The sequence below is a fragment of the Peromyscus maniculatus genome, chromosome 3 (genome assembly GCF_049852395.1).
Source record: "Peromyscus maniculatus bairdii isolate BWxNUB_F1_BW_parent chromosome 3, HU_Pman_BW_mat_3.1, whole genome shotgun sequence".
Classification (NCBI taxonomy): Eukaryota; Metazoa; Chordata; class Mammalia; order Rodentia; family Cricetidae; genus Peromyscus; species Peromyscus maniculatus.
This window is the reverse complement of record NC_134854.1, coordinates 154708802-154732041: the sequence shown is the minus strand read 5'-3', so window position 1 is coordinate 154732041 and position 23240 is coordinate 154708802. Positions and strand designations below refer to the sequence as shown.

At 48.4% G+C, this 23240-nt stretch overlaps 1 protein-coding gene across 4 annotated transcripts in view; it reads right to left on the bottom strand.

Moving 5' to 3' along the window:
• Positions 1-2554: 2554 nt before the first annotated feature.
• Positions 2555-23240, bottom strand: part of Bcl2l14 (BCL2 like 14) — a 40630-nt gene continuing 19944 nt past the window's right edge. For all 4 annotated transcript variants that reach the window (XM_076568089.1, XM_006976543.4, XM_042274187.2 and 1 more), the window contains 5 exons: positions 15590-16038; positions 11986-12156; positions 9280-9350; positions 7234-7500; positions 2555-2958 (listed from right to left, as the gene is read on the bottom strand). In XM_076568089.1, coding sequence (XP_076424204.1) covers positions 2920-2958; positions 7234-7500; positions 9280-9350; positions 11986-12156; positions 15590-16038 — 997 coding nt within the window. In that variant the 3' untranslated portion in view covers positions 2555-2919. The remainder of the gene's footprint in view (positions 2959-7233; positions 7501-9279; positions 9351-11985; positions 12157-15589; positions 16039-23240) is intronic.

The following is a 23240-nucleotide window of genomic DNA, read 5'->3' as shown; positions in this document are numbered from 1 at the left end:
CAATGTAGTCCTTTGTAACCTTCCTGTGCACGTATGCATTTGTGTGTATGTACACACGTCTGTCTGTGGAGGCCAGATACTGTCTTTCTCGGTCAATAACTTTCCACCTTACAGGCAGGGTCTCTCCCTGCTCCTGGAGCTTTCTGACTCAGCCTCCTTGGCTGGTTCATAAAACCCTGCCCTCATGTCTCTACTTCTCCAGCTCTGGGATTACTGGTGTGTCCACCATACCTGTCTCCTACATGGGCTGTGAGGCAGTGTGCAACAAGCATTTCACTGAGGAGAAATTCTGAGTGTTCCGCCTGTTTCTAAAATTTGACATTCCTCCTGGCTCCGTGAGCTCCGGAAGGTGCTCCTTTTCCACAGTTCCAGGGTTTTGTGAAGCCTTGGGAGATTTTTCCACATGTACCCGTTGATCTGTTCTCATCTGTAGACTCGGACTGTCTGCAGCTTGGGGTGCTACTCTCCCCCCACCTTCCCTGGACACTGAAGCCACATCACCCTTCCCGGACTCCTGCTCAGACAGACTGCTGTGCTCTGGGTGTTCCCGTCTCAGAGCACAGCCAGAGAATGCTTTCCATGCCACATTCCATGGGCTCATGTGGCTTCTCATCTGTCAGCATCCAGGTCTTCATCACCATGGCCGCCTCTTAGAAATCCTTGCTTCATTTATTTTGTCTGCAGTAAAATGAAGACTCAGGCAGGAGATGAGATCTAGTTACTGTCACATCATCCTGACGAGAAGCTGCATATGATTTTGGAATCACTTGGAGTGTTTGTTATGACTCCATGCATCTTGGGCCACACTCCAATTGTACTGATTTACAAGCTGTGGCAGAGGCTGGGGTATGGTCTGCAACCACGTGCCAAGAAGTTGCCTGGTGTCAGATGTATAAAGTCAAGCTACACAAAAGAGTTCCCACACCACCGAGAAAGGCTGCGTGTGCCAGGTCGTAGGGTGCAGCACACTAAATCCAATGTCTGCAGAGGGAGTGCTTTGGATCCCCCTCGAGGAAAGACATCCAAATACAGCCCCATGGCAGCCAACAGAGTCTGTAAATGACACACGGAGGTGGGGGGCAGGAATGAAGGAGTAAATTTGGATTAGGAGGACCGGGAAAGGAGGCTGTCAGGCAAGCGCATTCCAAGTGGAGAGGACGTTCAGGATCCGAGGTGCGGGAATGCATGGCACATCCGGAAAACTGAATAGTTAGGAATGACCGGACAAAAGACAGAACAGGGAGAGGACTTCAGTGTCTCCATCTTAAACAGAGACCCATAGGAGGAAGTAGAGGAGGAAGTCATTCTCTGTGTGCCTTTTGTAACAGATGGGGCCCTTTCCCGTTGATCTGTTCATTTTAGGTCAGATTACATTCAAGGTGCCAGCAGCCCAAGGTCCTTTTTTTTTTTTTTTTTTTGAGACAGGGTCTTACTGTGTAGACCAGATTATCTTGGAACTTGCAATTCTCCTGCCTCAGTCTTTCTCAAGTGTTGGAAACTCAGATTTGTACTACTATGACTGCCTAAGCAGTTTTTTGTTCGTTTGTTTGTTTGTTTGTTTGTTTGTTATTCCAGTCCTAGTATCGATAGCAAAAGAGCCACCAGTAACTGAGAACGGGGCACTTTTCTCGGAGTTGTGGACAGCTCACAGTAGGAAACACAGCCACCAGCTAACACTAATTAGGTCCCAAGAACCGCTCAGAGCACTGGATGTAGGTTAACGCATTTGGTCTTCATGGAAGCCATGCTATGATAACTTACTATGTATTTTAACAGAAAACACTCTGGGGAGGGGAGTGTCGAGACAGAGTCTTGAACTCACGTTTGGTTGGCCCGAAACTTGTGGTCCTTCCACCTCATCCTCGGCTTCCTGAAAGCTGGGGTGGCAGGCAGCTGTCACCACACCCAGCTTAGATGACGCTCGCTCGATCGCTCTTTTAACAGCAGTCTTTGAATGTATTTATTTTACTAGTTACCGACCATTATGCTACCTGCAGGAATAATAAAGGCCCAGAGCTCAGGCTGGGGAGATGGCACTGTGGATATAGTGTTGGCCACAAAAGTGTGAGGACCTGTGTTTGAATCTGCAGGACTGACCTAAACAGCTGGATGTCTCAGTGCACATCTGTAATCCTAGTGCGCTGGTGATGAGATAGGAGGTGGAGAGAGAGAATTCCCAGAAGCTCACGCGCCATCTAGCCTGGGGTCGATGCACGAGTGGCCCTGCTCAAACAAGGTGGAGCGTGAGGACCAACACCCGAGGTTGCCCCTCGACCTCCATCCGCATGCTGTGGTACATGTGTGCTCCCATTCTCAATCCCAGAAACCTGGTGGAGTGGAGGTGTGCCACACAAAGAAATCGGTAGGTGATGATGGGCTAATGGTTTTGTACCAAATGGAAGTCTGTCGCACTGCCACAGTAGGTTTTGAGAATGGGTCAGCATGGCTTATACCCAAATCAGAGCTAATAGTAAACCCGAGTTTCTTCTCTCACACCAATAGAGACATCTTGAGATGATAGTCTGAGAACAAACAGTACCAGAGACTACAAAAGTAAGCACACGCATAGTTTATCATTTCACCTCCCTGAGATCAACAGACACCCACCGAACTCGTCCTCTAATGTAGCTAACAGGATGGTTTCCGTTCTGAACATTTAATGGTAAAATCACCACTTATCTTTATGGACTCCTTCACACACTCAGCTCAGTTAACCTCGATGCAAAGTCCATGCTACTGAATCCTAAGAGCTGCCAAGAGCAAGGCCTCTCCCGATGCCTCTTGAGTCAAAGGTTCTAGAAATTTTGGGCTCCATCTGCTGCACACATTTTAATTTTCTCCTGAAGTCTATGCTGAGAGCAGTGGGCACAGGACCACCGTTGGACAAGGAACATTCCAGATGATAGGTCTTTGGATATTTCAGTCTACTTCTTCAAGTGATATCCCAAGTACTTTTTCCTAGAGGAGAAAGGGAAAGAAAAGCCTTAAAATTCAAAGTTTGATTCACTGCTGAAGTGGAAACACAGGCTGGGAGGCTGGGCTGGAGTTGGGGAAGGTGTGGGAAGGGTAGCTTGACATCCTTGGGGTGCCTGAAAGGAAACCAAGAGCCAAGGCCTTCTGCTACACACCCGGGGCTCACAGGCTGACCTCTGAAATGTGCAAAGGCTTTGAGAACCCCCTTTAAGATTCCAAAAATGAAAGAAGAGTTGACGCCGATGGAGGCTGCAGTGACTGTGAACACGCGCCTCACTCAGCGAGGAGGAAGCTTGCTTCGCTTGTGTGGTGATTTGAGTATGAAAGGTCCCTCCTACAGACGCCTGTGTTGAACGCTTAGTCTTGGCTGGTGGTCCTGTTGTGGAACCTTGAACGGGGGTGGGGGTGGGGGAGCATTGAAGGAGGAAGTGGATCACTGAGGGTGGACCTTGAAGTTTTAGAGCCTGGCCCCACTTCCCGTTTGCTTTCTGCTTCCTGTTCACCCAAGATGTGAGATGAGGAGTCCCACACTCCCATCATGGAGCTGCACACTCCTCTCCATGACTGTCTCCTCTTCAAACTGTGAGACAAAATAACCCAACCTCCTTCTCAGCCCTGAGAAAAGTAATTAATACAGCCGGATTTGGAGATGGAGCTGACCTTCCTTCTGCGACTGATCAAGTCACTACTGAACAAGTATTGGCTCAACATCCTTGATGTATGTAAAATAATGGGACCTATCAGAAAGGCAGGAGGTGCATACATACCGTCCCAGGCATACAGTAGCTGAATTGATATGGTTAGTTGTAAGCCCAGGAAACCTTCGGTATGGAGACGAGCCCAGAGCTTCCTCCATCCCTCTCTATTCCCTCTCCCCTTCTGCCTCCTGGATTCTTCCCCCTTCCCTGCTCCTTCCTCCTCCTCCTCTCTCTTCCTTCTTTCATTTTGAGACTTACTCTGTAGCCCAGACTAGCCTCGCACTCACAGCTGTCACCCTGTCTCAGCCTCCGGAAAGCTAAGATCATGTGTGTATCACCATGTCCTGCTCACACTTCCCTAGGTGGCATCAATTCATATTTGTTCATAGGTATTCCTTTACCAGTGTCTCTTAGTTCTTCAGTGCTTTTCTGGCGCTTTGTCAGTCAGTTCTCTCACATCATTTCCTTCCGACTTCTAATTGACACTCTCCAGATTAAACCCAGCTAAGGCCAAGAGTTAAGATTAAGGTTTATCGCCACCTGGTTAGCCAAATTTGGATGGGAAGTACAGAGGCTAAGGCTGTGGATGTCCCCTGTGGGTAGACTGCTTGCCTGGCATGCACAAAGCTTTGGGTTTGATCCCCAGAACAGGAGGAAATTAGGAAGGACATACCTAAATTCCAGCACTTAGGAGGCAGAGGCAGGAAGTTCAGAAATCAAGGATAGCCTGAGCTACATGAGACCCTGACTCAAAACAAAAGCAAAATTACTTATAAATAAGAAAAGAAGAGATTGAAAAACAAGCAAACAAAAACCAGGGGCTGGGAGAGACATCTGAGCATGCAGCGTGCTTGCATTAGCATGTGAGGCCCTGGAGTCAACTCCACGCGCACGCGTGTGTACGTGTACACACACACACACACACACACACACACGTGCACACACGCATGCACACACACACACGTGCACACACGCATGCACACACGCACACTCACACACACACCCTTCAGCAATTGCATCAGTTTCTAATCTCTGAAAAATCCCCTCGAAATTCCTTCTGAGGGACTCATCTACTTCCTCTGACAGAATCTGCTTCTCTGTCTAGCCAGCAGTCATGTTAAATAGTTAAAATGTTTGCATTCACTTTTCCTTCTTCTTTTATCTGATTACTGGAATGAGAGCTGTTTTTTTTTTCATATCTGCTGAAATATAATTTTACCACAAAATTCTTCCTGTAAAAGTGCATAGTTTAGTGGCTTTTACTATTCAGCATTGTGCAACCATTACCCTGGACCCTAGAACCCCTTTGTCGCCCTAAACTACTGGTGCCTACTAGTGGTCGGCCCCAGCCCCTCACCAATCTCCTTTTTGCTTCCATGAATTTTGGACATTTTATATGAACAGAACCATATAACAAGTAGCATTCTTGTCTGGCTTCTTAGCACGATGCTTTTTTTCAATTTTACTTTTATTTTTCAATCACATATATGTATGTGTGTCTGCCAGTGTGGGCACATATATGTGAGTGCCCACAGAGGCCAGAAGAGGGCATTGGAACCCTGGTGTCTGGAGTTATAGGTAGTCATGAGCTGCCCAGCGTGGATGCTGGGAATTGAACTTGGATCCTCTGAAAGAACAGCAAATGTTCTTAACCACTGAGCCATCTCTCCAGCCCAGCCCAGTGTTTTCTAAGGTTCATATATGTCACTGCTGTTTTTCTTTTTATGGTTCTGTCACATTCCACGGCGTGATGTGTGTTCCATCGTTCATGAATTGATGGGACACTTGCTTCTGCTTCATGGCTAACGTGAATATAAATATATATGTAAATATAAATATAAATATGGCCGTATTTATGTACATGTTTTGGGTGAAAATGTCTTCAGTTTTTGAGGGGTAGAGATGGTAGCTCTATTCTTTTTTTTTTTTTTCTTTCTTTCTTTCTTTCTTTCTTTCTTTCTTCTCTCTCTCTCTCTCTCTCTCTCTCTCTCTCTCTCTCTCTCTCTCTCCCTCCCTCCCTCCCTCCCTCCCTCCTTCCCTCCCTTCCTTCCTTCTTTATTTCTCTCCCTCTTTCTCTTTCTCCTTTTCTCCAATCTCTTATTTTCCTCTCCATTCCCTATCCTCATCTCCTCCACTCCTCTCTTCCTCTCACCCTGCTCCCCCCTCCCCGCCCCCCGACTGGGGATTGAACCCAGGGCCTAATGCTTGCCAAACACACACTGTACTGAGTTGCATCCCTCACCATCCCCTTTCTCATCTCCCATCCCTTCACAGTGGTCAGGAAAGGAAGGCAGCAGAGAGCCTCATTGCGATCTTGAGGGGAAGAAAGGAGAACTGAGATACTGTTGGGCGATCTAACCTCCTTTCAGAATTGGTCAGGCAGCTTGAATTTGGGAGTAGTTGGCACACTTCACAGTTCTCACACCTGCCACCAATGCGGAACACAGGAAGGAGCAGAGGTTGTGCCAAGTGGGATGCCACTGAGGACAAGGGCAGGCTTTTCAGCTCCGTGGGGGAATGTACGCCACACTTCCTTGTGAGAGCCACAAGACCAGCCTATGAGCAAGACCCAGGGACACTCTGGTCATACCTAAAATCGACTCATGTGTCCTGCTGGCCCTGGAACATTCTGGTGGAAAGAAGCCCAAGGACACTGAGAGAGAGCACCTGTCCTCCTAAGACTAACCTTGACCAGTCAGCAGTGAGAGCTCAAAGTTGGCCTGATGTCAGTCTTGAACAATTTATGTGAGGTCTCAGAGACGAGAGATCAAAGATGGAGGAAGGGGTAGGGCACGGAGGGAAGGAAGCTGACGTGATTGGTTCAGCTCATCAGGAATAGATGCAAGCTCAAGTGTCAGTTTGTGTTGCAAGGTCCCTGTTGAGGTCTCAGCATCAGTGACAGGATCCTGTGAGCCTGAACCCTGTGTGAAGATCAGCCCCGCATCCTGCTGTATCAGAGAGTGAGAGCCAGTGTCCCCTGCCCCTATCTGACAGCAGCATTCTGTCGCTGCAGAATTGGTGAAAAAAGAAATGGCATCCATGGAAACATTTGTCGCACCAGCTCCTCATTTCCTGCTTCCTCTGACCCTTTGCCCCACTCCCCCGACAGGCCCTTTGGGAGCTCAGTAAATATTTGGGGACGGAGAAGATCATCGCTAAAAATGTGTTCCGATTGATGGGACGTGTCCCTTGCCGCTTGAGTGTCGTCACGCCATGAGAACTGATTCCCACATGTGTTCCCTTTGTCTTAATAAAACCTTATCGCCCATCCTTTATTAGAGTAGCGAAGGTGTGTGTGTGCGGTGTGCATGTGGTGTGTGTGTGTGTGTGTGTGTGTGTGTGTGGTATGTGTGCACTCCTGCATGCATGGGTGTGTGCGCACACATGAGTGTGTGTGTGTGTGTGTGTGTGTGTGTGTGTGTGTGTGTGTGTGTGTTAAGGTCTCACTATGTAGTCCAAGCTTGTCCCAAACTCACATTCTTCCTGCCTGGGCCTCCTAAGTGCAGACATGTACCACAGTGCCCTGTTGAGAGGATTCATTTCCTTAATGGGTTACACTTACCCATCCACCATTCTGCTGGATCCAGGGGGAGAAGTACTCTTTTAGGTACTTGGTTCCAAAGCCCAGCATCCTATTCATTGGGTGGTTGTCTATGGCTGTGAGCTTGGCTATGGCGTCTATTGCAAGGGCAGCCTTAAAGCCCTGAGCTTTGACTTCTGATTCTCCTCTGGTGTCTACATCCCTCAGGAACAGGTTTGTGATGGTCTTGAACACTGAGTACGACAGCCCATCCTGGAAGCTGCTCATCAAAGCCTTGTCTTTCTTCATCTGTGTATGAGAGGAGGAGCAATTAGGAGGCCTGTGGAAGGCCAGGCTTGCACTCAAAAGCACCAGTAAAAAGACCCTGGATTGCAGTTTCAACCATGGCACAGCCTCCTACAGAGTCAAGTGGAGCTGTGTACCTGCTCTATGGATTCCTTTCATTGGTACAAATAAGGACAAAACTGAAAATCTTATTCAACATTCAGGTACTTCCCAAACACCAAGGATGGAAAGGTGTCACGGGTGACTAAGAGCCGGGTGCTTACCTATGGCCCACAGTCAAGTGGGAATGACTAGTAGTGCTGTGTGCTTTTCAAGAGGCAGGATTACAGATGAGATCTGAAACCCAGTACTTAGGGGTAGACTGTGCCCTACCCTCTCACGGCAGTGCCGTCTTGGGGGATACGACTCGTTTTTCCTATCTTTTTATTTTATCTCTAAACTAGCATAATGATAGTACAGTGTTAGACATGAAGGGGGAGTCCTGGGGGCACAATGGGGCCACGGAAGACCCCACACATATTTGTTAACTAAAAATAAATGGGGTGGGGGCTGGTGAGATGGTTCAGTGGGTACTTGCTGCCAAGCCTAAGTTTGACCCCCAGCATCCTTGGTGGAAAGAGAATACAGGCTCCCGCCCATTCTCTGACCTCTACGTGTGTTCCATGGCACATGTACATCCCACTCCGCCTCCACGTGAATAAACAATAAATGTAAAAAAAATCCATAGATCTTTTCCCATCTTCCTACCCAACTGATTTTACCTCCCACCTCTTCCTCGAACAGGGATCTCTGTGGACTGCTGCTTGAGTTCTGTATGCACAATGCTATAAGCTTCCTGTGTCCTCTGAGGCCCACTCTCCCCTTGCCAGTGATCCAAAGCTCACACAATCCACCCTCTTCTCTTTAGCCCAGTATCCCTGGTTTTCACTCTATGCCTTCCCTGGGCCTTTTATCCCCTTTGTCATGATTCTCTGGGCACGTGTCTGGCAAGGCTATTGGAGAGGAACTGTGGTCATGCCAAGACTGCCATTTTATTCTGCTTTTCCCTTCTGCAGAAGCGCACACACGTTGTCCCTGGGCTCAACTTCCTCCCAACAGGTCCTGACCGCAGAATAAGAATCTATAAGCTAGATCCTGGTGGACAGACCCCAGAGATAGGGCATGGTCTGTGGGCACAAAAGAAAATGACTTCTGGCTGCACTGTGGGCTTGTTCTTCAGTGTCACCCGGGGACAGCTGTCTCACTTTCTAATGAGAAGGGTGGGGTCTCCACTTCTCCACTTACGGCTCCCCGAAGTTCCACTAGCCTGCCTCTCTGGGTGAATTCCTAAGACGGACTTTAAGCAGGTACAGTCCAGCAACTGTATGGGGGATTTCAGAGAGGACCCCAGCCTTTGAGCAACTATGAGACACATATCCAGGCTGCTGAGAAACTGCAAACAAGCAGACTCCCCTGAGGTTCAGTTACATGAGAAGGAGACTGATAAACCTATGCAGAAAATTTTCATTTTTCCAATGTCTTTTCTTACAATAACACAGTTGCATTTCTAGTTTCCAGAAATTCCAAGGAGGCTCCAGAAGATTTACTTATGTTTTCCAAAGTGATTCATTTTTGAGATGCTGCCAGTATGAAGAGGCAGACTCCAAGGGAAATAAAATTCAGGACTAAATGGAAGCCAGGACTCTGGAGAGGACGAGGGTCAGAGCCTGGTGCACAATTCCATTGTCCTGCCCTAGTGCGTGGGCGCAGACAGGAATCACATTAGCTCCAGGAGCTTCATACCTCTCTTCCCAGCTGATCCCCTGAGTATTTCAGCAGCTCGACAATTTTGCTTATTATTTCATCTTCTCCATCTGTTGGGGGAGAGGGAAATTCCAGTTATTTCTTTCAAGACAGTCACAAAATAATAAATGTTTCCTTCCAGTGGCGATGCTTGTGGCATGGTCCGGGATGGAGAAAGAAGCAAGCATTCAAACCCTCAGCTGATAAACCTCACCGTTCGTTCAGGACTTCTCCAGTCCCACCCCTGTTTCTTTGCTCAGTCCCTCCCTCCTCTCCCGATTCTCACCGAGAAACTTACCACCTATTTACTATACGAATACTGTTGAAGATATCAGTTCCACTACACATAATCCTGCCCATGAAGATACTTAGGAGCCATTTCCCTCTTATTTTTATTTTACTTTGCCACTAAGCAATAGCTACAGCCTACCCCCACTCTGTCTGCTGGGGGGTCAAACAGAGCCTCATGTTTCTAGACAAATGCTCCACCACTGAACCACATACACACCTCTTTTTCTTGTTTTCAGACTATTCCTGAGCAGATGGTACTTTTGTTAAACATAAATCCCCTTTGTGTGTGTGTGTCTATATGCATGTGGAGGAGAGCAAGGGTCGACACGGGTTGTCTTCTCCGATCAGTTTTTGAGACGGGACCTCTTACTGAACTAGAACTCAGCTGGACTGACTGGCCAGACGGCCCCAGGTCCCCTTTTCTGTACCATCCCTGTCAGGTCGCACAGGCACACGCCACTGTGCACAGCTTCGTATGGGAGCTGAGCATCTGAACTCAGTCTCTGAGCACAGAGAACACCTTACCAGCTGAGCCAACTTCCCAGTCCCCTAAACCCCACATCGGAGCGTATGTCTACCTTTGTCAGAAAACATGGAGCCAAATGTAAAGCCCAAATGTGGAGTGACATTTTCCTGGCCTACATCTGGGGACCAATCTCATTCGTAAGTCCTTTTTATTTTCCTATGTATTTTTTAATGTTATTTTAAAACTTGGTTGATTTTTATGTGATTAAAATTTATACCCTGTATTCCATGTCTCTACAACAATGTGGAGTACATGGGAATAAAATGAACAAGTTCCTGAGTTTCCCAGGATGAAATGGCAGTTGGATAAAAAATAGCTTTTGTTGGCATGGACTTTGATGGCTTTTTTCACAACTTGCTACTTAGTAAACATAATGGTGAAATGATCATCACTACAGAACAGAATCCAAACAGAGAAATGTCAGTTACTGAGGGAATCGAGTTTCTGACTTACAGCCCAGTCTCTGAGGCAACACGGGACCCACATGTTTATCTTGGCTAGAGGCAAGGGAGACCAGGGATTTAATGTAGCAAAGCCCCAGAAGGTGTGGGAGGAGGAGCAGAGTGAGGAGAGTGATAACCTGGGACTCACCAGGCCTGAGAGAAACCAGGCGTAAATCTCCATAGCCCTGGGCATATTCTCTTCTTCAGTCTCTCCGGGAAAGATGCTGTGCTGGAGCCCTGGATTCCTCCCGAATGCAGGGGAGGGGTGCCTTGGCTTTAGCTCGTCTGAGGATATCACTTTCTACCTCCCAGGCACACTTGGGATGGCCACAAAGCCCCAGCTCTTTCTTTTTGGCACGCATGGAAGGCTCCTCACTCAGAGCCCCGTGGCAGTTTTTAGTTTCAGATGTACATCAGACAGTGGATAAAGCCACAGCTCTGTTTCGGGCTCTGAGATACACTGATGACTTTGTGGGGGAGGACTTTCGCTTTGTCCTTCACGATGCTACAGACCCAGGAGCCACTTCGTCCTTTATACCCTCTATTAGAGGTTGGGGAGAGAGAGCTCAGAGGAAGGTCAACGGTGAAGGACGGCGGAAGCTTTTTCTCCTTCTACTCTGCTCGCTGAGGCCAGGCTTTCTGCGGCCTCTGGAATCTGTAGTAGTCCCAGGCACCGCTATCATGTGGGGCAGTGACTGACCTACTCTGGTCCCTAATTCTCACTTTTTCAGCATCTTCTGATCCAGACCTGGTACTGCTAGACCAAATACGAATTGTCCCTCACAGGCTCATGTGTGAATGCCTGTCCTCAGCTCTTGGCCCTGTTTGGGGGGTTGTGGAGGTTTGGGGAGCTGGGGCCTGCCCGGAGGAAGCAGAGCACTGAGGGTGGCCTGTCTGCCTTTCTGTACTTCCGGGTTGACTGCACAGTGGACAACTACCCTCTGCTGTACCCCACTGCCGTGATCTTCTGCCTACATGCATGTGGTCCAGCAAGCATGGATGGAACCTTCCGAGACCATCGGCCAAAATAAAGATTTTCACCCTTAAGTTGCTTCTGGTAGGCATTTTTCTCACAATGGCAAGAAAAATAACTAACACGCTGGGTGGCTGACAGCCTGGGTGTTTCCCATGAGTCCTGGCTTGGTTGATGCTCCAACTCTATGCACGGCCGTTACAACATGATGAGAGCTGACGTTTCCTCCTCTCCCTCCACAGGAGATTTTTCTTCCAACTTAGCAGTGAGCCGATGTGTTAATTCAACACGCTCTTGTCATCTCTGTGTCACGGGCTGATGTCTTAAGCTAGAGCTCAAGGTCTCCATCATGCTGCTGTGAAGCAGGCTGAAATTCCCAAGGCACAGGGCCCTGGGCTGCATACATACATACACGCCCACACACTTCCATCTGGCACGTGCTCCACCCAGCACACTCAACAAGGAAGGCTTACCTTTCTTAGAATCGCAAGTTCTAGCGCCTTCAAGCCGGAAGTACGGAACATCTGGGATGCTCTCTTTGAACTTGCAGCCTCCTCCCTGGATGTGGCTATCTTCTGGCGGTGGCCACAAGCAAACAATTTCAGCCACTCGGTTAGCGATACAAGCAACTTTGGGGTCCACAGCTGAAACAAGAAAAGAAATGCTCAGAGGGCACCCCCAGAACGGGGGCTGCTGTACGTACGGACTGCCCAGTTGCTTAGGATGAAGAGGCCAGCCTAGCATGAGAGGACGATGTCCGCGTTTGAGGTGGGGCTTTCCTCAGAAGGGACTAGCAATTCCCCAGGAGAGGCTGGGATGAGGGGGCAGTATACAGCCGCCCTTCCACAGCCTCATCTTCCCCCCACCCCTTGCCAAGGAACACTAAAGGAGGGGGGAGGTGGCACATTCCTTGACAGAATGCTCATGGTACTTTTATTTTTATTCTTTTAAATTTATTTATGTTTGGGGACACCCTTTATACCTTGGAGGGGTGGCCCCTTAGTGCAGTGAACAGGAGAGTTCAGTAGTTTGATACTCCTTGATCTTATAGCCACAGCTTGCCCCCTTTATGTTTAATAGAAAACATTCAGGTTATACTTATAGGTAAACATGGTTGCATAGACACAGCCAGATGTGGTGCTCCACATCTGTAGCTCAGCACTAGGATGCCGAGGCTGCAGGATCATGAGTTCCAGCCCAGCCTGGCCTACAAAGTAAGACTATCTCAGAAGAACAAGCATATGAAATACAACTCAACCTTCATGGATTTGTAATCCGGGGAGTGATATATCATGTGTTTCCACTTGGGGCAGGAAGGTTTACATGGCATAGACTCCCTTATTGTTATTGCCAATCTGATGCAAGCCAGCTTTATGTCTGCTTGAGGAAAGCATGGTGGACCGGGCAAGTACATGACTGACTTGTTGGGCAGTAAACCTGTCACTGCTTTTCCACCAATCACTTCACTGTAGGAACTTGAGGTGGCTCTGTGTTTGGCCCCAAATGGAGCAGCTGAGTCGAATCACACAATGCTTGGAGGTTGTTCATTCATTCGCAAGATTTAATGATGAGGAGTTGGTCAAGAGGTCGAGGTCAGCCTAGGCTACATAGCGAGGTCCTGTCTCAAATAGCAAGTAAATAAATACACAAATATATACATAGAGTGAGCCGAATACTCTAGAAAGAAAGCCATCTCTGTCTTTCTCTTTTTTTCCTGCTTAAAATGGAGATGTGATGTCTAGATATGCATAAAACTATATTCTATGGTTATGTACATAGTAATATGTGATTATTCAGCCTCTGATGTAATTTGGCCGATAAACCCACTTTCTGTTTTAGCTGAAGCTTTTTATTCTTAATCTCACCTGAAAGTTATTTTTTCTTCACTTATCTCCCCTTAAAAGCGGGGAGGGTGATCTGAACAGTTTCTTTTGAAAATGTGTGTGTTGGCGGGGAAGCCAAGTGATACTTCCGTTGTGTCGTTTACTCCAGGCAATGGGGAATGAAGAAATGTCCTGTCTCCCTGTGCAGGCCACAGTGACTGACAAAGCCAGGTCTCGGGGTGGGGATTGGGGACCCAGGAGCCCAGCTCTGATAGCTGCTGCCTGTGTTGGGAAGGATGAGGCAGGAGAGGAAGACACTGAACAGCTCCTCACTCTTGGCTCTCCTGCAGACTCAACCATCCTCAGATTTAGGGAGCAGATGCTTTGATTTAAACGAAGCTGGGAAGATAAATGGTCTCTATGTAGTCCAGGCTGTGTCTCCTCCAGCAATGCCCCCTTCCCCCCAGAAATTCTCTCTGCCCCTTCAGTGACAGGTTCTGCACATCCTCTGGACCCTGGGTCCTCAAGGCCTAACTGAAGTGTAAGTTTCCTTGGCCACAGAATGGTATGAGCCACCCACACCCGGGACCTCCTCCAAAAACTAAGGATGCCAGGCACACTTTAAAACTGGGCTGTTACTGCCATCTGTTGACTGATTGTGGACACCATCGGACCTGGCGGAAGGGGCCCTGCTGAGGTGGGAGTGGGTGGGAAGATGGAAGGAGCTTCCGCTCAGGTCTGTAGGTGGAGGTAAGCCCTCAGCGACTGCGTCTTGGTCAACACAATTCATTTTTTCCCAACAAGGGAAGACTGTCAGTGTTTGTTTTAACAATTTTATGTGTGTTGCCTGGTGTGTCTGTGTGTCAGATCCCTTAGAACTGGGGTTACAGATAGCTGTGAGCTGCCATGCGGGTGCTGGCAATGGAACTCTGGTCTTCTGGCAAAGCAGCCAGCGCTCTTAACCCCTGAGTCATTTCTCCAGCTCCTTCATCTGATTTTTTAAAAAAGTGGTTCACATATTTTTTTTTCTTTTTTCTTTTTCTTTTTTTTTTTTTTTTGGTTTTTTGAGACAGGGTTTCTCTGTATAGCTTTGCGCCTTTCCTGGAACTCACTTGGTAGCCCAGGCTGGCCTTGAACTCACAGAGATCCGCCTGCCTCTGCCTCCAGAGTGCTGCGATTAAAGGCGTGCACCACTACCGCCCGGCTTTTTTTTTTCTTTTTAAAAAGATTTAACACGTATTTTATGTATGTGGGTATTTTGTCTGCATGTACATCTGCACACCAGAAGAGGGCATGGAATCCCATGGGATTATAAGTAAAGGCTTCTGTGAGCTACTATGTGGGTGCTAGAAATTGAACTCAGGACCTCTGGAAGAGCAGCCAGTGCTCTTAACCTTTGAGCCATCTCTCCAGCCTGGTGTTTACATTTTGAAAAGTATTTTGTTTGTTTTTCTTTTTCAAGACAGTCCTGCAGTAAGCTGGCTCCTAACTTGCTATATAGCCCAGAATGGCCGGGAACTGGCCATTCTTTTCCTCCGGAAACCTGATGAGCCACTGTGCCCACCTGAAAAACTGTTTGCTTCTATCTATTTGCCTGCCCTCCCTCCCTCCCTCCCTCCCTCCCTCCCTCCCTCCCTCCCTCCCTCCCTCCCTCCCTCCCTTCTTCTCTCTCTCCCCCTCCCTCCCTCATTCTTTCTATTCTTTTCATGCCCCTCTCTCTCTTCTCTTCTCTCCCTCCCCCTTTCTTTCCCTTCTCTTTTATTTGGTTTTTGTTTGTTTCTTTTTTGAGATAGGATCTCATGTAGCCCAGGCTAGCCTCCAATTTACTACATAGCCAAGCCTGGCCATGAACCTCTGAAATTCCTGCCTCCATCTCCTGAATTCTGGAATCATTAGCTCTTCGGCTTGATCTTTCCATCAACCGTAAGAAGTAGGGAAGGGTGTGCTCTCCCTAATAAACAGGTGTAAACACAGTAGCCAGGGGCTCCAGAGGTCAGGAGAAGGAGCCTGGCTAAGGTGCCTTCCTTTGTGCTCCTCTCTCGAAGCAAACTTATTTATAGTCACGGAGCCGGAAAACCTCTGCAGCCACCACTCACAGCCACCTTCTTCCTTTCTTGGGAAAAGTGGGTGGTTACGATACAAGGTTAGTGAAGTGGAAAGTCCAGGCCTGTCTTCAGCAGGTAGGAGGAGGCAGACCACTTGGCACACACATGGACCGAGATGGTTGTGAGGACGAGACCTCCGCAAAGCCTACCTTCAGCCTCTAGGCGCTGCTCCACATTGGACAGAGACCTGGCCCAGTGCTGGTTCTGGAGGCCCTGACGCTGCACCACGAAGGGGCTCTGAGCACCCTGAGCACGGACTTCCTTTGGGGAGCTCGGAGGGCCTTCCTCCTTCTCTGCTGCTCTGAAGAATGTTCTCCAGGAAGACTTCTTCTTGCCAAAGGTTAAGTACTTTTCACTGGAGGGGGAGCTTCTGCAAGGCGATGGCACCTGCGTCCAGGAGTCAGTTGACCACGTCCCCAGTGCTTTCTGGGACAAACTTCTTGTTCTGGAGAGCTTGGGTGAGAAGACAGCTGGCGTGCTCTTGAAGACGTGGTGCCTGGCATAGAAGGCCAGGATTTTGAACTCCAGGCTGTTTGGGTCATCATCCTCCAGGGGGATGTCTTCCAGGTCACACTCACTGGTGCTGCACATGTCGGGTCTGGAACGACAAAGGGCACATGGTGTTCTACGTTGGGGGGCGGCATTGACTGTGCAGATTCAGAGAAAGCCTGAGGAAGAACTGAAGACACAGCCTTTGGTTCTGACCCCACATTGCTAGGATAGCCAGGAGCAAGCAGTGTGGGAAAAGCCACTGCGTTACTGGGATAGGAATAGACAGAGCATAGGAAAGGCCTGGTAACGGTAGAGTGAGAGCTCTAATGGAGGGGAAGTCAGCTGGGTATGCGGAGGCAGGAACAAGCCGGCTTCAACCGCAAGGGAAGGCAATTGAAAGACAGAGGAGCTGGACTGGGGATGTACATTCAGCTTTAAAACTGCATGGGCAGAGAGTAGACTCATGGCTATGTGCTCGAAGGTTACTGAATGGTACAACACAAGCATCTGATGGCCGGAGCTTGTACCATGTAGCCCAGGCTGGCTCCAAACTCACTAAGTATGAGTCATTCAGGGCAAATAAGTGAAAAGGCAGTTGTGGCCACTTTGGTGGCCTTAGACCACCAGGCTGAGGGGTCCCTGCTTCTTCTGTGAGTCCTTTCAATGGAGTCCAAGGCTGTGGGGGGATGAGGGCAAGGAATATTCTTATGGGAGGGGGCAACTCAGGAGGTAGAAATAAACACATGCCTTCAGCTTTCCCCTCTCTCCTTTGTGAGGTACCTTCTGCCCCTGTTTCTCTGGTTTCTTTCCTGTAACTGGCTCTCTAGTTAAGCTGTCACTGGGTAAGAGTTTCTGTATTTATTTATTTTACAAAATTGATAAGGCATCAATGGAAGTAGTGGGGAGCTTGTTCGTGTTCAGGTGGGAGAGGACATGATCGCATACATGATTTAGAATGAATACCCCAAGCCTGGAAATGGGTGGAAGTGGCTCAGTCATCTTTATTTTCATCCAAGTAACCATATGGATGGAGAGGATGGACTTTGCTCCATTTCCCTTGCTGAAGCTGTCATAGAATTAGCCCCTTCTGTTTCCTGCTAGCATACCTTCACCTTGGCTGAGCATCTGCTTTGCTGAACGCTAAGGACTGCATTTCCCTTTTCATCCCAGATGCCAGAAAGCCTGATCTTCTGCTTCTCATTTCACTCAAAATTCAGCCATGGGTGCATCATGAGACACCTTGTGCTTTGTGTCTAATGGCCTTGAGTTCAAATCTTGCCCACACCAGTGACTAGTTTTGTGCCCCAGGGAAAAATGCATTATGTCTCTAACCCTGAGCTTTCTGTAGACAGACTAGAAATTATAACAGCCATTGGTGTGTATAGAGAGTACTATGAGTGTAGAAGACAATGCATGGGAAGTCTTGGCATAATACCTTCCTCAAAAGTGGTGGCTATGGGGCTGGTAAGATCGCTCAGCAAGTACAGTACTTGATGCGCAAGCCTCGAAACCTTAGCTTGATCCCCAGAACCCACATGGTGGAAAGAGAGAACTGATTCCATATAGTTGTCCTCTGACCTCCACTTATGCCCTGTGGCATGTGTATGCACATACACATTATACACATACAATAATAATAAATAATACATGTGTATATATAAACATATGTATGTATGCCTGTATATAAAGTGGTAGCTATGCCAGGCATGGTGCTTGCGCTCAACACTCAGGAGTCTGAGGCAGAAAGATTGCAAATTCAGACTGGCTACTATTCCATTCTTCTGTCATGTGCACATCAGACAATGACAAGGACGTGTTTTGAAAACATGTCATCAGGCAACCTTGTGCAAACAGTGTATACTGATACAAGCTAACAGGGTATCACATCACTTGGTGATATAATCTCAAGGGATGATCCTTATATCTTGTATTAGTCCATTGTTGGCCAAAACATTATTGTGTGGTGCAGGACTATGTAACTTCCCCTGCCTCTGTCCTTGGTGGGGCTCTTAGCCATGTTTTCTTCTCTCACTGGTCCTGTTGGGTTTTTGCCCTGAACGCTGAAGATACTGTAATCATAAACAAGCTATAGTGATCTTAGTGGAATTCACTGGCACATCCCTCCATTTCTTTCCACTATACCTGGCCTTGCCAGGACCAACCTACAAAGGAACAGGATAGAATTTGCAGACAGGGATTGAAGAGGTAGGACGTGGTACAGACAGGGATTGAAGAGGTAGGACATGGTACAGACAGGGATAGAACCTGCAGACAGGGATTGAAGAAGTAGGACATGGTACAGACAGGGAATGAAGAGGTAGGACAGGGTACAGACAGGGATAGAACCTGCAGACAGGGATTGAAGAGGTAGGACATGGTACAGATTGGACTCATGGCCCTGGTTTGACTTCAAACCCACATCATCATTGAGCAACTCAATCTCTTTGGTCCTTGTTTTCCACATAGACTGAGGATCAAGTGTCAAGGATATAGCTCAGTGTCAGTATGCTTGCCTAACATACACATGACCCTGGGTTCTCAGCACTGTAAGAAAATAACCAACCAATCAACCAGCCAACCTCTTCTTGTCTAGACTGAGAATGTTCTCTAACTCCCCTACCTTGGCTTTGATGTTTAATGGAGGGATAGGGCTCCAGTACCTCCACAGGCACACGATTCCTGTTGCTGAGGTGGGATCCCTGCTTTATTTAGAAGAGGCGCCAGCTGGCCCCTCTGAGGAGCAGCTTCATGGCCAGGCCCATGGCCTAACTAGGCAAGTTCTAGTGGAAGGTAGCTGCGAACTGCAGGGTGGTTGGGCCAAAAAGCCAGGCGAAGATTGAGGAGCAGAAGCGGCTTTTCCAGGGCAGCTACGGGCAGACCTGTAAAACCCAACACCTGCTAAACAGTCATGTTCATATATGGTGATATTTTAATTGTACTGAAATGTGATTTTATTTGTATGTTAATAAATAAAGTTGCCTGGGGGTCAAAGCAAGCCATAGCAGAAGCTGGGCAGTGGTGGCACACGCCTTTAATCCCAGCTCTTGGGAGGCAGAGCTAGGCGGATCTCTGTGTGTTCAAGGATACAGCCAGCATGGAGACACACGCCTTTAATCTCAATACCAACCATAGAAGACCTGGAGGTCTGTACAGACAGGCAGTGACGAGGAGGTCATGTGTTTGGGTTTACAACCAATGAGAAGGCAGAATAGAAAGTCTATAAAAAAGATAGACAGGAAGTAGCTCTCTTGCTGAAGAGGACAACAGCAGCAGTGAAGGGTAAGGTTTTTAGCTCTGACCTCTTGGGCTTTCATCTCTGCATTGGCTCTGCGTTTCTCATTTAACAAGACCGTTCATCTCCTCCCATGTCCACAAAGCAGCCTCTGGTGACTGGGTGTGACCAAGCACCTGGGCAGTGCAGCACACAGGGAATTCTAACTGGCATCCTTCCTCCCTTTCTGTTTCTTCACATTCTGGGCCAGTTTCTACGCTTCGGCACTCTGTCTTTCCTCAACCACTCCAATTGCACACTCATTACACCCGAGGTCTAGGGTTCTGTCAGGAGCCACTTAGCTGTCTGGAGGACATGATTCTTGCTACGTCCTCATCACTGTTCCTTCTCTGCCTAGAAAGCCAATCTGTCTAGTCTTCCCCACACAGGCCTTCTCACTGGTCACCAGTTCCTCCCACTCACCCACCCATCTCTCATCTGTCCCACATCCCTTCTCCATGCCCCTGACCACCTCAGCTCTTCTGTTCTCTTCAGAGTACCATCACGTCTCACTTGGAGCCAGAATGAGATCCTCTCTTTCTCCTCCTTCTGGTTATTATTTCAACCCAGGTTCCACCCAGTAGCCAAACGACCTCTTAAGGCTGTACATCTTAGGGCCTGCCTACATGGCTCAGTCACAAAAGTACCAGCTGTACAAGCTTAACTACATGAGTTTGCTCGCAGTAACAAGATTAGAGATTGGAGAGTCACCTGCAAGATAGCTGTCATGGTTAGGGTTACTATGGCTATGATGAACACCATAGACAAAGCCACTTGGGGAGGAAAGGGTTTATTCAGCTTATGCTTCCACATCACAGTCCATCATCAAGGGAAATCAGGACAGGAACTGAAGCAGGGCAGGAACCCAGAGGCAAGAGCTGATGCAGAGGCCATGGAGGGGAACTGCTTACTGGCTTGCTCCTCATGGCTTGCTCAGCCTGCTTTCTTATAGAATCCAGAACCACCAGCCCAGGGATGGCACCACCCACAATGCGCTGTGCTCTCCCTCATCAATCATTAATTAAGAACCTGCCTTACAGGCTTGCCTACAGCCCAGTTTTAGGGAGGCATTTTCTTAGTTGAGGTTCCCTCCTCTCTGATGACTTACGTGAAGTTGACATAAAAAATGAGCCATGGGCCAGATAGCCTGGAATAGGCAGCATGGCAGAAACTATAAGAGATCCTGCCTCAAAACGAGGTGGAAGGAGAGAACTCCCTCAAGTCATTGTCTTTCCTCCATACTTGCATTGCAGTGGCATGTGCATCCCATCCCCACCCCCAGAGTATGATTTCAAACCTGAATCATAGCAATAGCTTCTGGACTCAATGACCAATTGCTCATTGCTAAAGTTAAGATAAGCATTCTCAGCCATTATTTGTGATAAAAAAAACAACAACTATGATATGATGAAAAAAATCAGATCTTACAGAGATGGCTCGTCTCTTAAAATCACTTACTGCTCTTGCAGAGGACCTGGGTTCAGTTTTGGCACTCACATGGTGGTTTCCAAACATCTGTAATTCTAATTCCAGGGGATCTGATGCCCTCTACTGGCTCCCACAGGATCCTGTTTATATGTGGTGCATATAAACTCATAAGCTCACACACACACACACACACACACACACACACACACACACACGAGAAAAAAATTAATCAGATTTTAATCTGATCACGTCTCTAGATCTAACACCAGTTTACAGGGAGCATAGGAGGCAGAAGCCCAATGATCTAAATCCAGAATGTGGTCAATGCTACAAGATAAACGCAGATGAGTGTGTGGTGCAAGCCTATAATCCCATCTACTCAGGAGGATGAGGCTGGAGAATTGCAAACTTGAGGCCAAGCAGGGCTGCTAAGAAAGACACTGTTTCAAAGAGAAAGAACGAGGCCATGGGCCAGTTTTCTCAACAGATCTACAGAGTCCACACACACACCAACACATACCGAGGTAGGGAGAGCGGCACCGACTGAAGGACACTTAAACACATCCCTCGGATGCAGTGAGTGGCCCTCCTTTAGATCTGAATTCAAACACATTTATAGAGAGGCGGATGACTGAGGCAGTGAGGGTGGTCTGAAGATGATGCTTGATTCCGTGGCCATGAGTTGTGTCTCCAAGTCTTTGTGCTGTGTATGCAAATCCGGTAAGGGTATTGGCAGTGTAAGGATATGACAGCTAACCTTCACGGTCACCTGACTGGATTTACAGTCACCTCGGGGACACACTTCTGGGCATGTCTGTGAGGGTCTTTCTCGAGAGGTTTAACTGAGGAGGGGAGACCCATTCTGAATGTGGGTGGCACTATCCTTGGACTGGATAGAAAGGGAGGAAGAGTGAGCTGACACTGGCATTCATCTCTCTCTGCTTCCTGACAAGAGACACAGTGTGACCAGCCACCAGAAGCTCCTGCCATCACAGCTACAGCCACTCTCCCTGCCAGGCCTCCCTAAGTGTGAGCCCAATCAGACCCTCCCTTCCCTAAGATGCTTCTGCCAAGTATTTTGTCCCAGCAACAAGAAGAGTTACCAATACAGAGAGAAGAGTGGAGCTTTGCCCAGCTTTCCCAGCACCTAGAATAGTGCCCCACGGCTTGCAGGTGCTCAACGAATGTAAAGAGTGAATGAATGAATGAATGAATGAATGAATGAATGAATGAATGAAAAGACTGACAGATGAAACACGAGGTATCTTGTGAAATATGAATTTGGGCAGTTTGCTTGATAAATTACAAATAAATGCTACTATAACTGTGTGCCAAATATTACAAATTGAACTAAACTACAACTTGCTTATGTGAAGTTCAATGCAACTGGATGTCTTGTATTTGCTAAATCTGACTACACCATGAATAAGAGATGCTGCTGAGAAGTCCGGAGACCTAATGGATAAAGTGTTGGGACTGAACCTGAGGCAAGCAAAAGAATCAGCCAGGAAGTATGGCCACAGTGGGGTCTTCAGGCACAGTGGGCGAGACTGTGACTCGGTGAGACTGAGCCCAGATTTCTCAGGGGACGGTTTGGGAAGCTTCCTTTTAAACTGAGCGGTTTGGGTCAGGTGTGGTGGGACATTCAGCTAACCCCAACACTCGGGAGGAAGAGGTGGAGGCAGGTGGATCTGTGAGTTCGAGGCCAGTTTGGTCTCACAGAGAGACCCCATCTAAAATTATAGACAGACAAAGTGGGCAGCTCAGGACAGGCAGTGTGCCGGGCAGGCCGTGTGTGCCGGGCAGGCAGGCCGTGTGCCGGGTGGGCCATGTGTGCCGGGCAGGCGGGCAGGCGGTGTGTGCCGGGCAGGCAGTGTGTGCCGGGCACGCTGTGTGCCAGGTGGGCGGTGTGTGCCGGGCAGGCGGTGTGTGCCGGGCACGCTGTGTGCCGGGCGGGCGGTGTGTGCCGGGCAGGCGGTGTGTGCCGGGCAGGCGGTGTGTGCCGGGCACGCTGTGTGCCGGGCAGGCGGTGTGTGCCGGGCAGGCCGTGTGCCGGGCAGTCTTGCCCCATAAGCGCTTCATCTGAGGATGATGAGGGAGCCCCGAGCCTCCGTGAGAGATTTTCATGGGCTTTAACAAAACCCAAACGTCTCGATGTATCGTGGAGCTCAGGAGCAGGCTTCAGACCGCAGCTGAGCTGTGCATGCGTGCTGTTCGGGAGAGGAAGGATCCGACTTCTCTGAGAAACAGGTTCCTAAACGGCTGACTCAGGAGTCATGTCTGAAGTTGAGGAAACCACTGAGCTGAGGAGGGAACCTGAAGTCCTTCCACTTTGTAAAAGGGGAGACCTGTATCTAGCAGGTCAGACAGAAGGAAGACAGGGCTCTGTGGCGGGAGCTTGGAATGCGTGTGGCAAAGAGAACATATGGAGACAGGACAGGCACTTTGAGGCCAGCGTGGACTGTGGGAAAGGTAAGATTTTCAGAGATTGTGTGTATATGATCCAAATATACTGTATAAATGTGTGAAATTCTCAAAGAACAGAAAAAAATGAAGGCTTTTGAGGTTTGAAAAGGTCTAGGTTTTTCTTTACACTGACCCTTAATTAA